At 35.6% G+C, this 17,667-nt stretch overlaps 1 protein-coding gene across 1 annotated transcript in view; it reads right to left on the bottom strand.

The window, feature by feature from the left end:
* PIK3C3 (phosphatidylinositol 3-kinase catalytic subunit type 3) overlaps nt 1–17,667 on the bottom strand; it is a 145,479-nt gene that overhangs the window by 67,976 nt on the left and 59,836 nt on the right. Inside the window, exons 10-13 of the mRNA XM_060613717.2 lie at nt 17,246–17,431; nt 12,489–12,643; nt 10,804–10,894; nt 4,805–4,872 (exon numbers count right to left, since the gene is read on the bottom strand). Coding sequence (XP_060469700.1) covers nt 4,805–4,872; nt 10,804–10,894; nt 12,489–12,643; nt 17,246–17,431 — 500 coding nt within the window. The remainder of the gene's footprint in view (nt 1–4,804; nt 4,873–10,803; nt 10,895–12,488; nt 12,644–17,245; nt 17,432–17,667) is intronic.

Raw genomic sequence — 17,667 nt, 5'->3', positions numbered from 1 at the left:
ATCTTAAGCAGGCTCCATCCTCCGTGTGGAGCGGACAGGGTACTTGATCTCACAACTATGAGATCATGACCTGAGCCAAAATCAAGAGTTGGGTACTCAACTGACTGAGCCACCCAGAAGCCCCCTAAATTTTTCTTCTTTAAACTACCTTCATAATGTTCCACCTGTATTAACAAAAACATCAATGGTTCCCTCTTGACTACCGTTTTAAATTTTAATATTTATTTATTTTTGACAAAAAGAGAGAGACAGAGCATGAGCAGGGAAAGGGCAGAGAGAGAATCTGAAGCAGGCTTCAGATTCTCTGAGCTGTCAGCACAGAGCCCGACGTGCGGTTCGAACTCACGAACCATGAGATCCTAACATGAGCCCAAGTCAGACACTTAACCGACTGAGCCACCCAGGTGCCCCTTGACTATTTTAAAACAGTTTCTGTGGCCCCAAGCATCTGGTTCAAACGTCCACTATCCTCAATGTATGCACACACACTGCAGTCAGGTCAGTCCCCTAACCACTCTTAGTACGCACCCACTTGGTGCTCTTGCTCATGTTGTAGGAATTTCCAGAAAGACCTTCCAATCTCCACCTTTCCATATTCTACTCACCCTTCAAGTACAGGAGACACTTGATCTCTTCTAGGAAGTCTTCACAGACCCTGACGAGTTCACTCTTCTCTGATTTCCTAGAATAGGCCTTGCCTCTCAGACAACTTGTGCTGATGTTACCTAGCTCATCACTGTTTCATGTGTTTAACTCTTAGTTCCCTTCATAGATTACAAAGAAACTGATGCCATATGCCATATCTTAAAATTTTTCAGCAGCCCCGGATACACCCCTAATAGTCCTACACACAGAAAAATTTTAAGGACTGATAAAAGTAAAAGCCTCTCCGCCTCCTCTATTAGCCAACCAGTGCAATGGTTTACCATGATAATAGCAGCTGTTCTGAAGTCGTAGAGTTTCACAACCTAGAATTTTCTGTAAAGTGGAATGAAGAACTGAACCATGACCTTACAGCCACCATATCATGTTCCCAACAGAAGTTCTAAGCCAAAAATTCAAGAAGGCGTTCTTTAATCTTGAATCAAGGAAGCCTTCTAGAGCCACAGGATACATATGACTAAATAGTATTTATACTAATAAAATTAATTAAAATCAAACAAAATTAAAAATGTAGTGTTTCAATCACACATTCTACATTTCAGGTGTTCAGTAGCCTTATGTGCAGCATTATAGATAATTTCCATGACTGCAGAAAGTTTCATTGGACAGCTCTGTTGTAGATGAATAAGCTAGAACAGTTAACATAAACTCCTATTTCCTATTCACAGTATTCCAAAATGTTTGGTCATTTCAGGACACTACCTAGGAGTGTTAAATAGACAGTGATTCTAAACTATAAAACTGCCAACACAGTCCTATTCAAAACCTATCCAAAACTTTCCATCCTTTAAAGTCCTTGACTATCTCCATCACCTTAGTATATTAATTGTCTTTTTCTGTGTGTTTACACAGAAATTCACTTCCAAATGAACAATACAGATAACCAGAACATATAGCCATTGCTTTGTTCAGGTCTCCCTGACCACCAAGTAAACACACAATGGTCACAGCTATTTCCTTTGACTGAGGGTCTACATTGGTGCTCATGATAAAGGTCAAAACTCTTCCAAGCCAAAGTTCTTCTACAAAAAGAAAAGTCCATATAAAATACAGACGACAGTGTCATTTATATCATGACAATTATATATGAAGGACAAATTTAGATCAAGACTAAAAGACGTAGATTTGAATCATTTCTGAATCTTCTGGTCACAGCAGTAAGTAGATTCTACAAAGCACTCTAAGGTATTCCCTTGAAACCTATCATCTTCAAGTAGAAATGCAGACAAAACTGTCCAGGTACCCATTGTAAGATGACATCAGTGGGCTACCTGCTTCCTGGCAATTTCATTTTGTGAGGTAAATAACCTTTATTACCTTGAAAGGTCTTAACAGTCATAGAAAAACATGTCAAAGCATCCAAAGTTTACTTTCAATTTCGACATACTGGAATAGCTATAAAAATAAAAAAGTGGAACGATTTATAGATCCTGATGCCTAACACTTTACAGATTGGAGACTATAACTCCCCTCTGTGGCTTAAAAGGTTGACACTATTCATTTTAAAAGGATTGTCTGTGCAACTATAGGCCCCTAAGGATTCAGCTATAGCAGGAATCCCATTTAAATCACTGGAAAGGCAACAAATGAAAAAGGAAATTCAAAATGTTCGGAAGAAAATAGCACAATCAATTAAAATCTTTATGTTATATAATAAGAGTACACTTAGAGTGAGAGGCCTTGAAAATGTTACATTTGATTAATATTTTTATACTATTTTGTCCGTGTTCAAAGGAAGAAATGATCATTTTAAACCAAGTACTGAAATTATTTTCCATGTTTTCACCCGACAATCACAAAAGCAGTGTCTACCAACGTCAGAAGCCCCCATCAATAGCTTTTTCCTCCCCGTATTTCTGAATATGTAATATGCAGACTGTAACTACAGGAAAAACAATTACTCCTCTGAGAAGGAACAGACACAGCACATGCTATTGCTTCAATGAATCAGAGATATAGCAGGAAAACACAAATCAAATCTAAGTTTGATGGAATGCTTATAAGACTGGGAGTTGGAGTTGCACTTTGTTTATCGTCTATGGAGAAAAAAAAGCACTCTTTCTGAATGGAAGCTACTGCCTTGTTGGAAATTGTTCCTCTAACAGGGTTCCTATTGTTTAGCTGTTTTCAAAATGGTTTGAAAATTTTCCTACTTGAAATAAGAGATCAAAGATTCTATCACAACTAACTTGAGATTCTACAATGAAATCTGGTCTCCAATTAAATCTGATTACAGAATTTTAAAACACCATTTAATCAGTATATGCACACATAGCTCTTACAATAGTGACTACTCTAGACTATAAATTCTGAGCCAGAGAAAACTCTTTATAGATAGTGCGAGAAAACAAAAATACCTATAAAGGTATTTTTAAGTAAATGACTTAAAAAAATTAAAACTTAATTTAAAAATACCTAAGAAGCTTGTAAGTACTTACTCAAAAACTCAGCAACATGCTGACTGTTACATTTTTTTTTATTTCCTTTTAAATATTTACTTAGATGTTCATGAGGAAATTTTCCATAACACCAGTGAATAGACACACATTTAAGAAATTAGATTGGAATATGGAGAACATTAGGAAGCAAGAGATTACATTACAAAGAAATAGGTATTTGTTAATATGTGAATTTCCAAGTAAACTTTTCAAAATAAAAATGGTGATTAATAACTAGAGAAAACATTCTGTGGGTGTTTTTTAAGGACATACTGAAAATTATTGTGAAAGAAATGTAGTTTTATGAATATTATATTAAACTGCTAAAACAAAAGTAGGAACTATTTTTCTTTCCATTACTAAGATCAATAGGGAAAAAAAATTACAGGTTCCAAAGCATTGGGGGGGGGGGGGTGACAAATTTAGTTACAATTGTTGATAGCAGTTTTTCTTCATCATAAAGGGAACCATAAAGGTTAAAACTAAACAATTATTTACTGTTTATGTCCATAATGGACAACTATGTTTGTATAAGAGTCCTCTGATTTAGTTGCCTATTTCCTGGCTACAAGGGCAGTGTCCAAAATAACATTATGTTTGGAGAATGGGGGAATGAAGTTAAGGCTTGATTTGATCTACAGCACAGTTTTCCAAACTCAGTCTAAAACAAGACAGTATTTTGTTTCATTTCTTCATGGAAAGCAAAATGCCTCACTATACTTCAAAAATAATGAGTTTTCAAAATGGGTATCTATTCATTTCTACTGTTTAAACAAACACAGTCAAGGAGTATTTTAGATCAGAGATAATTTCCATAGTTAAATACTATCCAGTATGTCAATAAGTTTAAACATTTCTGAATGTACAGAAGGCTTCAGGTAAGGCTGGCCCAGCTGGCTTGGACCTTCATTTGCTCTATAAAACTGGATAAGTCTCTCTTGTCTAGTGTTTAAACATTGTGCCTTCTTTCATTTAACCAATATATTACTCATTGGGGCTTAAGCTACTTGTCCTTTACACTTTAATATCCTGTGACAGATAAAGGGAGCCAAGCTTCATATTACTTGTGTCTCAGGAAGTCAGTCAAACTTTCTATGGCCTTAGTTTCTCTTCCTTCAACTCAAAAGGGAACCTTTCTCATGTAAAATACAGATACTTCTACTTGCCCTATTTAACTTCACGGGAACAAGTGAGAAAAGGTCACTGAAAGTATTCTATAAATGGCAAAGTGCTAAGTAAATGATCTAATTCTAACTGAGGTTCTACCCAGTTGAGTTACATCATGCCTCTCTCTGCCTCAGTTTCTTCATTTATGAGAGAGGTAACTTCAAATTCCAACTTCCTGTGTTTGCATGATTCCAATGTTTTGTTAAACAATGTAAGAACACACACTCCTGAAGGACTGTGATGTATCATACTTTACTTAAATAGCATAAAAGGCAAACAGACATCAAACTGCAAAACCATTACCCAGTTTTATCTTAGATCGTGGCAAATCAGTAAAGGGAAGACAAACAGTGGTGCCAACAAGCATTTCCACGAGCACAGTTGTAAAGAAGCACAGCCAGAGAGATGTAAGTACTACACTTAGGCTTTTGATGACTTCTTATACCTTATTTTAAACTGCCTTTATGTTTATAGTATGGGGAAAAAAATAGTCCTCACCAGTAATAAGAAAATAAACAGAAAATTATTTCACATACCAGTATAAATAATTAGCCAGTGTTGAGTTTTTGCAGGCTCTTGATATCAAGAAGGTACAGAGATCTTGCTGAAAGAATTAAAAGAAATGTATATTTATTACCATCTGCTAATAACAAGAAGGAAAGAAGAGAGTCTATGTTTGTCTATCGTTTTGATCTACATATCTCGTCACAGATCAGATTTTCACACATCCATCTATCCCACCATCCCTTCATCCAATATTTATTCTCAATCAGGCAGAATATGAGAGGCTAACGACATCACAGTTCACAGAGTTACTTGTCCCTACTAGAGTTTAACACTTCGTGGAGGACAGACATCAAAGAAAGTCAGAGGAATAATTCAGATCACAGGAGGTCAGAAAAGGCAGCGATGGGGATGTGCTATTAGGCAAGACCAAAATGACACTATGTACAGGGGCCCTAAACTTGACTGTTAAAGAAATTTTAAAGAGGCCTGGTAGAGCTAAATATGGTGAACATGAAAGTAAAGGAGGCTGAAAAGGCAGGCAAAGCCCAATTGTGCAAGACCTTTAAGGTCATACTATTGAGTATGGATTTTGTCTGCAAAGCAATGGATACCGAACAAAAGGTCTTAGGCAGAAGAATGAGATGATCTGATTTCTATTTTATGAAAATGACTCCAGCTGCTCTGAGAAGTATAGGCCTGAGATCAGTTAGGATGCTTATTACAGTAGTCTGCAAGAGTGAACCTTGAGAATGAAGATGGAGAGGAAAAAACAGATTTTTAAAACATTTGGGAAGTATAATTAATAAGACTTGCTGACGGAAAGGAAGAAGGAAGGAAAGAAAAGAATGGACAGTAACTTCCAAATGTATAGGTTTAACAAATGGGCTGATCTGCTACGTCACAGATGGAAATTCCAACTGAGGAACAGGTTGGAGTGTGGGGAAAGAGTTGTATTTTGAAATATTAACTTTGAAATGCCTGTCGGATATATAAAGGAGATCAAGTAGGTTTCTGGATATATGAATCTAAAACTCAGATGAGAGAAATGTGCAAGACATATAAATTTGAGTTTATCAGTACTGCCCGGGGCAAGAGTATAAATTGAGACCTTGAGGAACATTAAAATGTCAGGCAGCAGAGAAAGTGCTGACAAAGGGAACTGAGAAGGCGCAGCCAGAGAAGTGAGGAGGAAAACATGGGCTGTACAGTATCATCTAAACCATGAGAAGTGTCCTTCAAGAAGGGAGCCATTTACTTTGCTGAATACTGCAAAGAGGAACTGAGAGGTATATATAACCACAAAAATTAAAGTCATTTCCCACTTTAGCAAAGTAAGTTTTGATATAAAGATGGGAAGCCAAGGCCAGAATGATATGGATTAAAGAATGGAAAGAAAGGAAAGAGTCAGTTTGTACAAACAACTCCTTTTAGAAGCTTGATCATAAAGGTGCTGTTTCAAAGGATATGGTGTCAAGAGTTTTGTTTTGTTTTGTTTTGTTTCATTTTTGAATTTTTCAGATAACAGATACTGACATATTTGAGTATTTCTACCAGGAAAAGAAGAGAACGTATCTTTGAAGGGAGTTATTTTTCTTCTGTGTAAGAAAACAGAAGGAAAGGATGGAAAAGGATTCTGTAAATCCTGGTGATAGGAAATTGAGACCATTCTTACCTAGTGACTTCTATTTGTTTCCATTAAGTGTGAGGCAGGGCATGAAGAACAGAGTAGAAAAAGTAGGAAGGAGTCACTGCAGAGCAGGGAGAGCAACCCAACCCACTGAGAGAAATGCAAGATGGCAGACAGCATTGAGTGCCCACCTGATGTCTATGATCATGAATTTAGAGTAATGCCAACATGCTAGGCTATGTGCTTTTCTTCAGCAATATTCAGGTATAAAGCAATTTGGTAAGTAGCCTTATCAAGAGCTGAGATTTCACTAGGGGAACTGAAGGTACTAATAAAAAAAATTATTAAAATGCTGAGCCAAGGGATAAAAGCTATATTCAGAGGAAAGCAAATATTGAAGGGGGCTGATGAACAAAAAAAGGGGTAGAGATCAACAGACTAGAAGTGTCTATGTGGTAGGGGTATTTCAGAAAGTAAGCTCTAGTAATAAAAGGTTGTTATCACAAAGCAGATATGCCAGATGCTGTCAGAAGTGGCAAGAATTTTATCTAATTTTAGAGCTAAAACCTCAGCACTAGATTTTAAATGGGCAACATTTAAATGTCCAGTAAGGAAATGCCTCAATCAGAAAGCCATAATACTGAATCCATGTATGTAACAGGTAGAATCTAAGCCTAAAGTTTATCTCTGGCTTTCTGAGAAGGACATTATGGTCTTATATAGTTTTATAAATATACTTGAATAGAGAACACATATTTCACTTGACAGTGTGCTATTTTCATTAAAAAATGATTTACAGAGCATAAACAGGGAAGAATTAAATATAAAAATATTTGTGAAACAAATGTACTTTTTGCTAGTACATATATATGTACTATCAATTTTTAAACTCAATTTAGGTGAGCAATTTTTAAAATTTTAAAACAACTAGAAAAAAATGTGTTTTAGGGAAAAAATGATCTCCTATTAAAGGTCAAAGATATGAAAAGAAACAGTAAATAAGAACACAGATAAATACCTCTAAATACTTATTACTACTGTTTACAACAATATTATCTAATTAGGGAATTAAATAAGATAGGACTACTGAGTCACTGGGTAAAAGTGACATACAAGTAAAGAGGTACACTGTTTTGGAGGAGGATAATACTTCTTATGCCAAATTTAAAAGATGGATGTTAAAATATCTAGCACAGTTAGAGAATTGATAAAGACAATATAACCTCCAAGTTAGGGGTAGAGACAAAGGATAGGAAGGGGATCCAGCCAAATAGAGGCAAGGAAAAAATATTTAAGGAGAGAAAAGTACCAACACATAAGATGATGAAATAAATCCAAATAGAGCTCTAAACACAATAAAAATGGGGTAAAACCTCCAGTTAAAAGACAATAGTGTTAAACAGGATTGAAAAACGAACTCTAGCTATATGCTTTCCAGAGAAAAACTCAAATGAAAGGACTGAAAAGTGTACCAGTGAACACTGATCAAGACAAAGTTCCATTACTATCAAACAAAACAGACTTTAAGGCAAAAAATATGATTAAATATAAAGGAGGTCACTAATAAACAGTGATAAAAGAATCAATTTACTCAAATGCACCCAATAAAACAGTTTCAAAATATTTAAAGCAAACATCAACAGGGGGCAAAAAGGAGAAATTGACAATTCTACCATGATACAGGGGTATTTTTACCCTAATTCTTAAGATATCAAACACAGAAAAACTTCAAGCTTGTTCTAGTGATAAATGTACAATAGTGTACCCAACAATTGGGGAATATATGTTCTTTTCAAGAATCCAGGGAATTTATGGAAAATGACCATATTTGAGCAATTAGATTAACTGAGTTTCTATTTTGTTTCTAACATTTGGCCAGACATGCATAGTGGTTTCCTAAAACTCTAAGAACAGGGAAAGGAATGATGGGAAAAGGCAAGACACTCCTCAAGTGCCAAAGAGAAGACAAGAATGTTAGTATCTGCAGTGACAAGAGAGGGAATTTCAGCTTGGTCAGATAATAATACCTAGACATCTCTAAACACTTAATCATTTAGAAGTACCTTAAAGGGGATGACTGCATGTACAGCATTATTACTCTGCTGGGAGCAATACAGGAAAGGGGAGGGAAAAAGTACTCAAAATAAGTCCCAGTGCTTTCTGGGAAAGCCTGAATTACATAAAACCTTTAAGAAACCATTCAGCTGAGAAAAGGCAGAATGGCTTAATCACTAAGTAATAACAGGTCAAACAGACATGTACAATGGCGTACCCAAAAATTGGGGAATATACCTTCTTTCACAAGAGAAGGAATCAGAAATATGTAAAAACTATTTTTATTTTTAGCCTAAAGTTCGAGTGACAGTGTGTACAACTGTATTCTGAATATAACATTCAGAATCCAATCACCTCACACACTCTTCAATGTAAACTATCCTAGTTTAAGCCACCAACAAGTCTTATGTGGATTATTTTAATAGCTTCTCAGTAAAGGTCATTTGGTAACATGGCCTACAAGGCCCTGCATGGCTAATCTCCCGCTCTTTCTTGGACTCATTCTTCTCCCATGCTCCCTTCTGCTCACTCTCTGGAGCTAGGCATCCTCTGCTCTTCCTCACACACTTAAGCTCTGGCCTCTATACTGGCTGTTCCCTCTGCCTCACATGCTCCTTTCCCCAGACCATCCACATGGTTGTTCCCTCACCTCTATCACCTATTACAAAAGATGTTACTTTTTCAGGGAGGCCTTCCCTGACCGCTTTTCAAAATCACAACTGTCTAACCCCACCCCAACACCCCCTAATCATCCTTCTCTGATTTATTTTTTCCTTAAAAAGTAGATATTATTATCTTTTCTACTATATACAAGTATCACTATCATCAGCCTAAACACCAGAATATAAGCTCCATGAAGACAAAGATTTTGACTCTTTTGTTCTCTCTTGCACCATCCCCCACACCTTGAATAGTTTCTGGTACATAATAAGAGCTTTAAAAATATGTGTGAGGGGTGCCTAGGTGTCTGTCGATTAAGCATCTGACTTTTGGTTTCAGCTCAGGTAATGATCTCAGGGCTCATGAGTTCGAAACCTGATCAGGATCCACATTGACAGTGCAGACCCTGCTTGGGATTCTTTCTCTCCCTGTCTCTCTCTCTCAAAATAAATAAACTTAAAGGACACTTGGGTGGTTCAGTTGGTTAAGCATCCAACTTCTTTCGGCTCAGGTCATGATCTCATGGTTCATGAGTTTGAGCCCCACGTCAGGCTCTGTGCTGACAGCTCAAAGCCTGCAGCCTGCTTCAGATTCTGTGTGTGTCTCTCTCTCTGTCCCTCCCCTGCTCACACTCTCTCTCTCTCTCAAAAGTAAATTAAATTAAAAAAATTTTTAATATAAAAAAATTAAATTAAAATTTTTAATTTACATTTAAAATCTAAAAAATTTTTAATATAAAAAATAAAAATTTTTAAAAATAATAAACTTTTTTTAAAAAAGTGTGTGAAAGGATGAATTATTGAATCAATCTATCAGTACCTTAGCTTTGAAAAGGCAAAACAATTAAACTGGAGCTAAATGGTTCTTTACTTAAAGGGCTCCCCTAAGGATTCTATGATCCTATAATGTAAAATTCTTTTTTAAATATTTCCTATTATATCAAAAGGTAGGCAGATATCAAACTCTGGTTAACAGTAATAAAAATAGGAATAATGCACTCATCAACATTAACTCCTAAAATCTGACTAAAAGCAATATGCATATACGTTAAAAAAAAATTAGCTGAACTTTCTAGTATCAAAGCATGTACATACTTGTTTTCAACATCAGAGATGTGAAAAGTTCTTCTCAAATTAGAAGTCTTGGGGAGAAATTCAACAACATACTACATCAGCTTCTGCAAATGTACTTCCAAAAGTACCTTTCAGAGTAGTGCTAGCCTATTTGGCCTATTTTACCTCAAAAATCAGTCTACTTATTTAGAAGAACTTCACTTAATTTTTCTCTATGAGCTAAAAACAGCTACTTAGTATAAAAGTCCCAGTATCAAAGTCATACATTTCTACAATGTAATCACAAATACCGACAATTACAGTAATAGTCATAAATGTTAACAATAAATATTCTGAGTTTCCTTAATAAAATATTTACGCCCAGTTTATTTTCACATTTCTCATTAATCCATTTATATGCCCAAAGCACCAATAAAATGCCTTGAATTGAAGACTATCTGGCACTTTTTGCTGAGAAGAAAGTCATAAACATACATCATAAAACAAGTTATTTAATAAGGTTGTAATATTTTGTTTATTAATCAAAACCAATGTTTTAAAGACCAACATAAAATGTTCATTTGAAATCTTGTAAGATTTCTCCTGTAGGAAACTTGAGAAGCTTTGTACTCACCTCTAGATTTTCACCATCTGAACTGTCTTTTGTTTTGGATGCAGGAGGAGGGGAAGACACTGGAGGAAGAGGGCTGGTTATAATTTGGGAGCTGAAAAAGTAATAGGAGATATAACTGATAGGTAAAATACTCTGCCTATAAGATATACATTTTTTAGCATAGTTCACCTCAGCTCTGTCTGGTTAAAGCATCACTTCCTAAAGCATGTTGTGTGCAACACTAGAGTCACATTATAGCCTGGAAAAAGCCTACAGTCAACAAATATGGGCCACAGTCCTCTCGGAAGATTTCTGTGCAAGCTGGCATATGAAAGGTTTTTGATAAGTACTGTAGTTTTTTTAAAAGCCCATTTTAATTTAAACCACCATTTCCCAAACATTTCTGCCCACAAGAGCAGCCCATCTCTTTTTTTATCTTTTTACAAAATATAGACGTTAGTGAGCAGCAGACCATAATTGGGAAATACTCAATTACAGCTTACATTACGTTGTAAAATCTTAACAGACTTCTAAGAAAATATTCTAGGTGGCAGAAGTAAGGAAGAAGGTAAATAAGCATGACTGGAGACCGAAGACCTCCAATGTACAGTGGAAGCCAAAGTCAAGGGTCTGTTCTTTTAAAAACAAAAAATAGAAAGCAGACGATAGAAGAAAAAAAATGATCTTTCCCGTTTTTCTGTTCTTCTTCAAATGAAACAGAGAAGATAAAAACAGCAGTATCATAATCATAGTGAAAAATTCAAAAACACAAACTTAAGCCCATGGGATAATTGTAATCATTGGACTAATTCAGGAAATCTGAATTCTAGACCTCATCTGTCATTAACAAATCTCATGGCCTTCACAAAATAATTTTCATCACTGAGCCTCAGGTTTCTCACCCAAAGGTTCCTATTTGTCTCAAATTCTTTAAGATTTTATGGAAACCAAAATGGCAAAGTAGAAAGAACGTGGGCTTTAGAGTCAACTCTACCATTTGCAGGATATAAGACTCTGCACAATTAACTTCTTGTTCAGTCCTTCATTTCTAAATTAGAGATATGAATATGTACTTCAGAGGATTATTAAAATGACTTAATGTATGCGGGCCCCCTCACAGTGTCTGCTACAGAGGTGGGAGTTCTTAATTGTCATTGTTGTTAACAGCTTTTAATTCAAGTACTATGGCATTTTTTTTATTATGACTACTAAAAAGGTGCAAAGCATTAAGGTGTAAAACATAAACTTTACAATAAAATATCTGAGTCCACTACCATGCCCCACCATTTGTTTTATTTTTGCATGAGCAGTTTCTAACTCTTACCAAGCACTATCTTAAGTGCTTTATGTGTATTAACTCATTTAATCTTCCAACAACCTGCAAAAATCAGTTACTATTATTACATTCCCATTTTTAAGATGAGAAACTGGGGCCAAGCAGAGATTATGCACCTTACACAAGTTTACACAGCTAGTAAGTGGCAGAGTCAAGATTTTCACTCAAGGATTCTGACTCCACAGCTTGCAAAACACTGCTCTGTAATACAGTAATGTGTGTTCTGTGAGTGCATATGTCACATTTATTGGTACAACTTTAAACTTAGTACCAACTAGGGCTTGGTACATCTAAGGAAAAAGGAAAGGAGAAGTTTGAAAAGAGGGGAGACTATTAGATTTGAACATAAGTCCTCCCTGCATATCCATACCTATCTATTTCTGCAGAATTGATTCCAGAATTTGACACACTCTCTGACACTGAACCCTGACTATCCTTCTTGGTAGGTTCTAATCCATTCTTTATGTCATCAAAATTTTCATATTTGAGAGCCTGGACCAGCTGTAATAGGTACATCAACAAATCCTGGAAAACAAACAAACAAAAATAGGCTAATATTAGAAAAACAAATGCAACTGATTATAGACATCATTTATTCTTACATATCAAGCTAACAGTTTAGTTTCATCTACCACTTATCAGCTGTGCTACTTTTGGCAAGTTACTGGGTTATTTAACCTCTTGCTGCCTCACGGGGTCCTCATCTGTAAAATGGACAAAATCATCTATACCTTAGAGATAAGTTGTGAGGATTAAATCAGTTAATAGAAGAAAGTCACAAAACAGTGCCTGGCACAGAGTAAATGGCCAATAAATGCATTTAAAGTGGTATCCAAAAAGCAAGGCAGAAAACAAAAACAAGGATTAAGATGGTTCGTGTAAAACTAAAAAATTTAGAAAGGATCCTTTTTTCAGCAATAGATCCGATAACAGCATTTTATGTCTAAGATTTCATAAGAAACTCCAAATTTTCAAGTCCTCAAAGAATTCCTGTTTCATAAACTTTTCTGGTTAGGATTTTTTTTTTTTTTTTAATCCTAAGTCCTTTCTTCTTTTTTTTCCTTGAGAGCTCAGGTTTTAGAGAATTTGGGTTGCTACCTAAATGGAAAAATCCTATAAAACAGACATTTTAATTTTAACACTCTTGGTTACGGGAAAAGCTTACTTTCCTGCCAACTAGCAATAATGGCTTAAAAAAACAAATGCCCAAGGTTAAATTTCCAATACTGATATTGACAATCAACACGATAATTAGGACTCAAAAGTGTCAACAAAATCGTTTTTACTTTTCTGAGTCTTCCTTTAATGTAAAAAGACTCTTCCAGTTTAATGTTTAGCATGGATATGAAGCCTATCTTACTCTCCATAAATGTAGTTCTTATCTTAGCCTTTCTCAATGACTATTAAGAAAACTCCCAAAGTGTCACTTTTAAAACCAATTATAAACTGAAGAAATCCACACAACTCAAACACTTTTTTAAAGTTTCATTATCTTCGAGTTCTAGTTGCTACTCACCTAGTTAGCCCCTCAAAACTCATAATCAGATAATTGCTGAGACTTGATGAATACCACCTCAATCTCAGTCTCCTCTTTAGGCCTATAAACCAAGTGAAATCCCCTGTCAGAACTTCAGTCAGGATCCACACTTTCCTTCCTTACTTGTAACAGCTATAGAATTTGTAGTTATTTGCTTATTTACTCTTCATCTTCTCCAGTTTACTGCAAACTCCATGAGGACAAAGTCCACTCCCAACAACCTATTTTCCTTTACTTTATACTCTACTGTATTCTTTTTCGTACCTTTTTTCTTACATTGATATAGTCAATATTTTTATCATTATCTAAATAGCGACAGGGGAAGAATACACAGGATTTCACGACTATGATTTTGCCACAAAAAAATTAAATAAAAGTTTAACTGGCCTATTCATTCATATTCAAATATATCAATGTCAGTGGCCAGAGAAATCAAATGACTGTATCAGAGCACCTCTACAGTGTTTTGTTCTCTAAAAATCATTTTTTTTAATGTCTATTTATTTATTTTGAGAGAGAGAGAGAGAGAGACAGAGAGACAGAGTTCGAGCAGGACAGGGGCAGAGCAAGAGGGAGAGAAAAAGAATCCCAAGCAGACTGTCAGCACAGAGCCCCATGCAGGGCTCGATCACACAAAGCATAAGATCACAGCCTATGCGAAAATCAAGAGCTTAACGGACTGGGCCACCCAGGTGCCCCAAAACCATTTTTTAACTGGAGTAATAAACATCTGATTTTCTACTATTATTTTGAGACTTATGACATCTAATAGCAATAGGTACGCTTTTTCTAAGGGAAAAAAGGTGAATTTCATAACAAAAAATTGATTAATATATTTAATGACAAATATCCTTCTCAGGAGAATTAAGTAATTGTGTTTCACTGCTAAGCATGCTTCGAAAATGCTGCTGAGTATATCACCTGTTATGTTTTCCCAATTATAGAAGACTTTCCACATGAAATCAAAAGGGCTATATGGTTATTAAATTCCCCACAAAGGAGGAATTCAGAAGAAAACGTTCCTCTTTTTGCCACTCATCACTATCTGATTTGTTGGTTTGGTATTCTATATTCAAACTATACTTTCCTTCATTTGTACAAAGTCTGTTTGCTCATTATATAGTCACATCTTGAAAAACATAAAATTCCTCTAAGCATGAAGGACATAGCATTGGAGTAAAACAAAAGAAAAGATCAGGTTTCCATCTGAGGCAATTCAGTAAAATTTCCCAAGAGCTATGGAATATTATCTAGATAGTGATCACCATTTCTCTCAATAACAAGTTAATTCTAATGCTTCAGGGTACACAGGCAAAATTCCGTATCAAAAATCACTAAGTGACTTCCCATTTCTTATTGAATTAAGAGTAATTCTTCATATAGGCATTTACAGTTAGGACACAGGTTCCGATCTTACATCCTGAACAGCTAGCTACATACATCCCACATTCCAGTTAAAGTGAAATACTTGCTATTTTCTTATTACTTTTCACTCTCCTTGCCTTTGCTCATTTTGGTCTCTCCACTTAAAATGTAAACTCATGTCCAACTGTGAACATTTACTCTTCCTCTAATGAGTATCTCAAATGCCACTTCCTCCTCAAACTCTAATGGGGAACCTCTCCTTTTGAACCACACAACAATAAGAAATACAGTTTTTAAAAAATTCAGTTTTAAAAAAAGGGACACCTGGGTGGCTCAGTTGTTAAGCATCCGACTTCAGTTCAGGTCATCATCTCATGGTTTATGAGTTCGAGCCCCACACTGGGCTCTGTGCTGACAGCTCAGAGCCTGGAGCCTGCTTTGGATTCCATGTCTCCCTCTCTCTGCCCCTCCCTACTCACATTCTCAGTCTCTCTCTCTCAAAAATAAACATTAAAGAAAAAAAAATTTATAAAAATAAAAATAAAAAATTCCTAAATAGAATATTAGCAAATTAAATTCAGAAAGGTATTCAAAGATTAAGATCTCTAAAACCTAAAAAAAACTACCATATTTTGCAATTTAAAGTGTACACAATGTTTCTATCATTATCCTCTACCTAATAACAAAAATTCTAAAATGGTCTGGAAATAGTTCAGTACCTGCATGAATACAGCTATCTCCAGAGACAATCAAATACTAAGCTAGAAGCTTGTGAGGGAATTGAAATAAGACAATCAAAAATTAGGACTGATAATTTTTCTATTTAAATTCTGAACCCACACAAAGGTACTGTCTTGACTGTAGCCCAGAGGCCTTTAGCTAAACGCTATAACTCATATCAAACATTGAGAATTAATGATTTAAGTTAAATTTCCAATTAATTTCACAATAAATATTTCAACATTTCTACATTTCAAATAAATATGTAATAAATTTTACTTGTGGTACAGTAAAGACAGTGAGGAAGAAGATAATATGCTGAATCACAATGCTTAGGATTGCTTTTTGACAGGAGAGTAAAGAACACTGTTCCAATAAAATTATACAACAGCTGAGATTTGCCTCCAAATAATCCGGTGAGGGGTAGGAAAAGGAGAAGAGAAAATAAGTGGTGTTACAGATGAAACAAGACTAGCTGTGAGCTGGCAACTGAAGATGGGTAAATTATATGTGAGCATTCACTAGACTATTTACTTTAGTGCTCATATTTTACTATAATTAAAGACATACATCGACCTTAGTGCTATGTTTTGCCACTACAAATTCAAAATGACTTTTTTTAAAAAAAGATCTTCAGTATTAGTTATTCTATGGAAACAACATTGCTATATACATCGAGGCTTGAGAAAAGTTATCCTGTATCCCATAAGCCCTGCAGGTTAGCATAAATTATTAGGTTATGTTTGGAAAAGGCATTCATTCACCATATAAAAATTAGTACGTTAAAAAACTTGCTGGATTACTCTATCTTATTAGGAATAACTCCAATTCAAAAGCCAGCAATGCTTTGTGTCCACAGAGTGTTCCTCCTTCCCTGGTGGTTTTATATGTATATAAATAGCCAGCATAAAGTTTGCAGGCTTGGCTTTCCAGAGGATTCAAAACCACCTTCAGAAAATCTACATATACACGTAATTGTCAGCAGCTGAAAGTTTAAAGGAGAAGTTTGAAGGAGAATAAGATGACCATGCATCTCTATGCTTTAAAGGCCCCAAGGGCTTCTCAAGGCTGCAATTAAATGTGGCTTGTTGTATACTGACTGATAGAGGGGATCTGAATTATTCCCTAGCTGGTGCCGCATTAAACCATTTTTCATTAGAATTCCTTTTTCCAGACAGAGCAATACAAGCTCTGCTGCCAGGTAAATGTCCTGGGAGAGATTGTCCTATCATGTAACAGATCAGGAAGTAAATTTTCATTTCACAGAAGAGTCCTTGGAGGAATATTTTAATTTTACTTCTGAAAACACACCTAGTATATCCTCTTCCCTTCTAAAAATCTTTCTCTCTCTCTGGTCTACCTATCTCTCTCTCTCTCCCTCTCTCTACCACACACACACACACACACACACACACACTCTGGACTGAGTGGGGAGGAGTAAATGAGTCTATAATCAGGCTCTAGTTTAAAATGTACCCAAAGAAGAGTAATGAGTAACAATGTACCTCATCATCTGCCTGTCGCAACCGGGCAACAGCATAACGCCTCACAGTTGGATTGGTGTAATGGGAGGATAAAAGCTCCAAGGAGTCCTCTACATCCATTGGCTTCCATTTTCCTAGAAGTTCCAATGCCTGTTTAGCCTCCTGAGGCAAATCCCAATTAACACATTTCAAGAATTTTGTTAAAGCCTAAAATCAGAAAAGATTTTAACATTAGAAACAACAGCCTATTACCTGGGAAAAGGAAGGTCAAGAGTGAGTAGGCAGAGTTTCCCACTTGGTCCTGATGACAAAGTCACAGAATTGATGACAGACTCCATGGGTAACCACTAAACATAGTTACACATATGTTCCTAGAAAAATACTGCAGGACAGAAAGAAAAAAAAAAAAAAAGCATGTTCCCTGTAACTTTACATTTTTCAGC

Source organism: Panthera onca, chromosome D3, assembly GCF_046562875.1.
Source record: "Panthera onca isolate mPanOnc1 chromosome D3, mPanOnc1 haplotype 2, whole genome shotgun sequence".
Classification (NCBI taxonomy): Eukaryota; Metazoa; Chordata; class Mammalia; order Carnivora; family Felidae; genus Panthera; species Panthera onca.
This window is presented reverse-complemented; position numbering and strand designations above follow the sequence as displayed.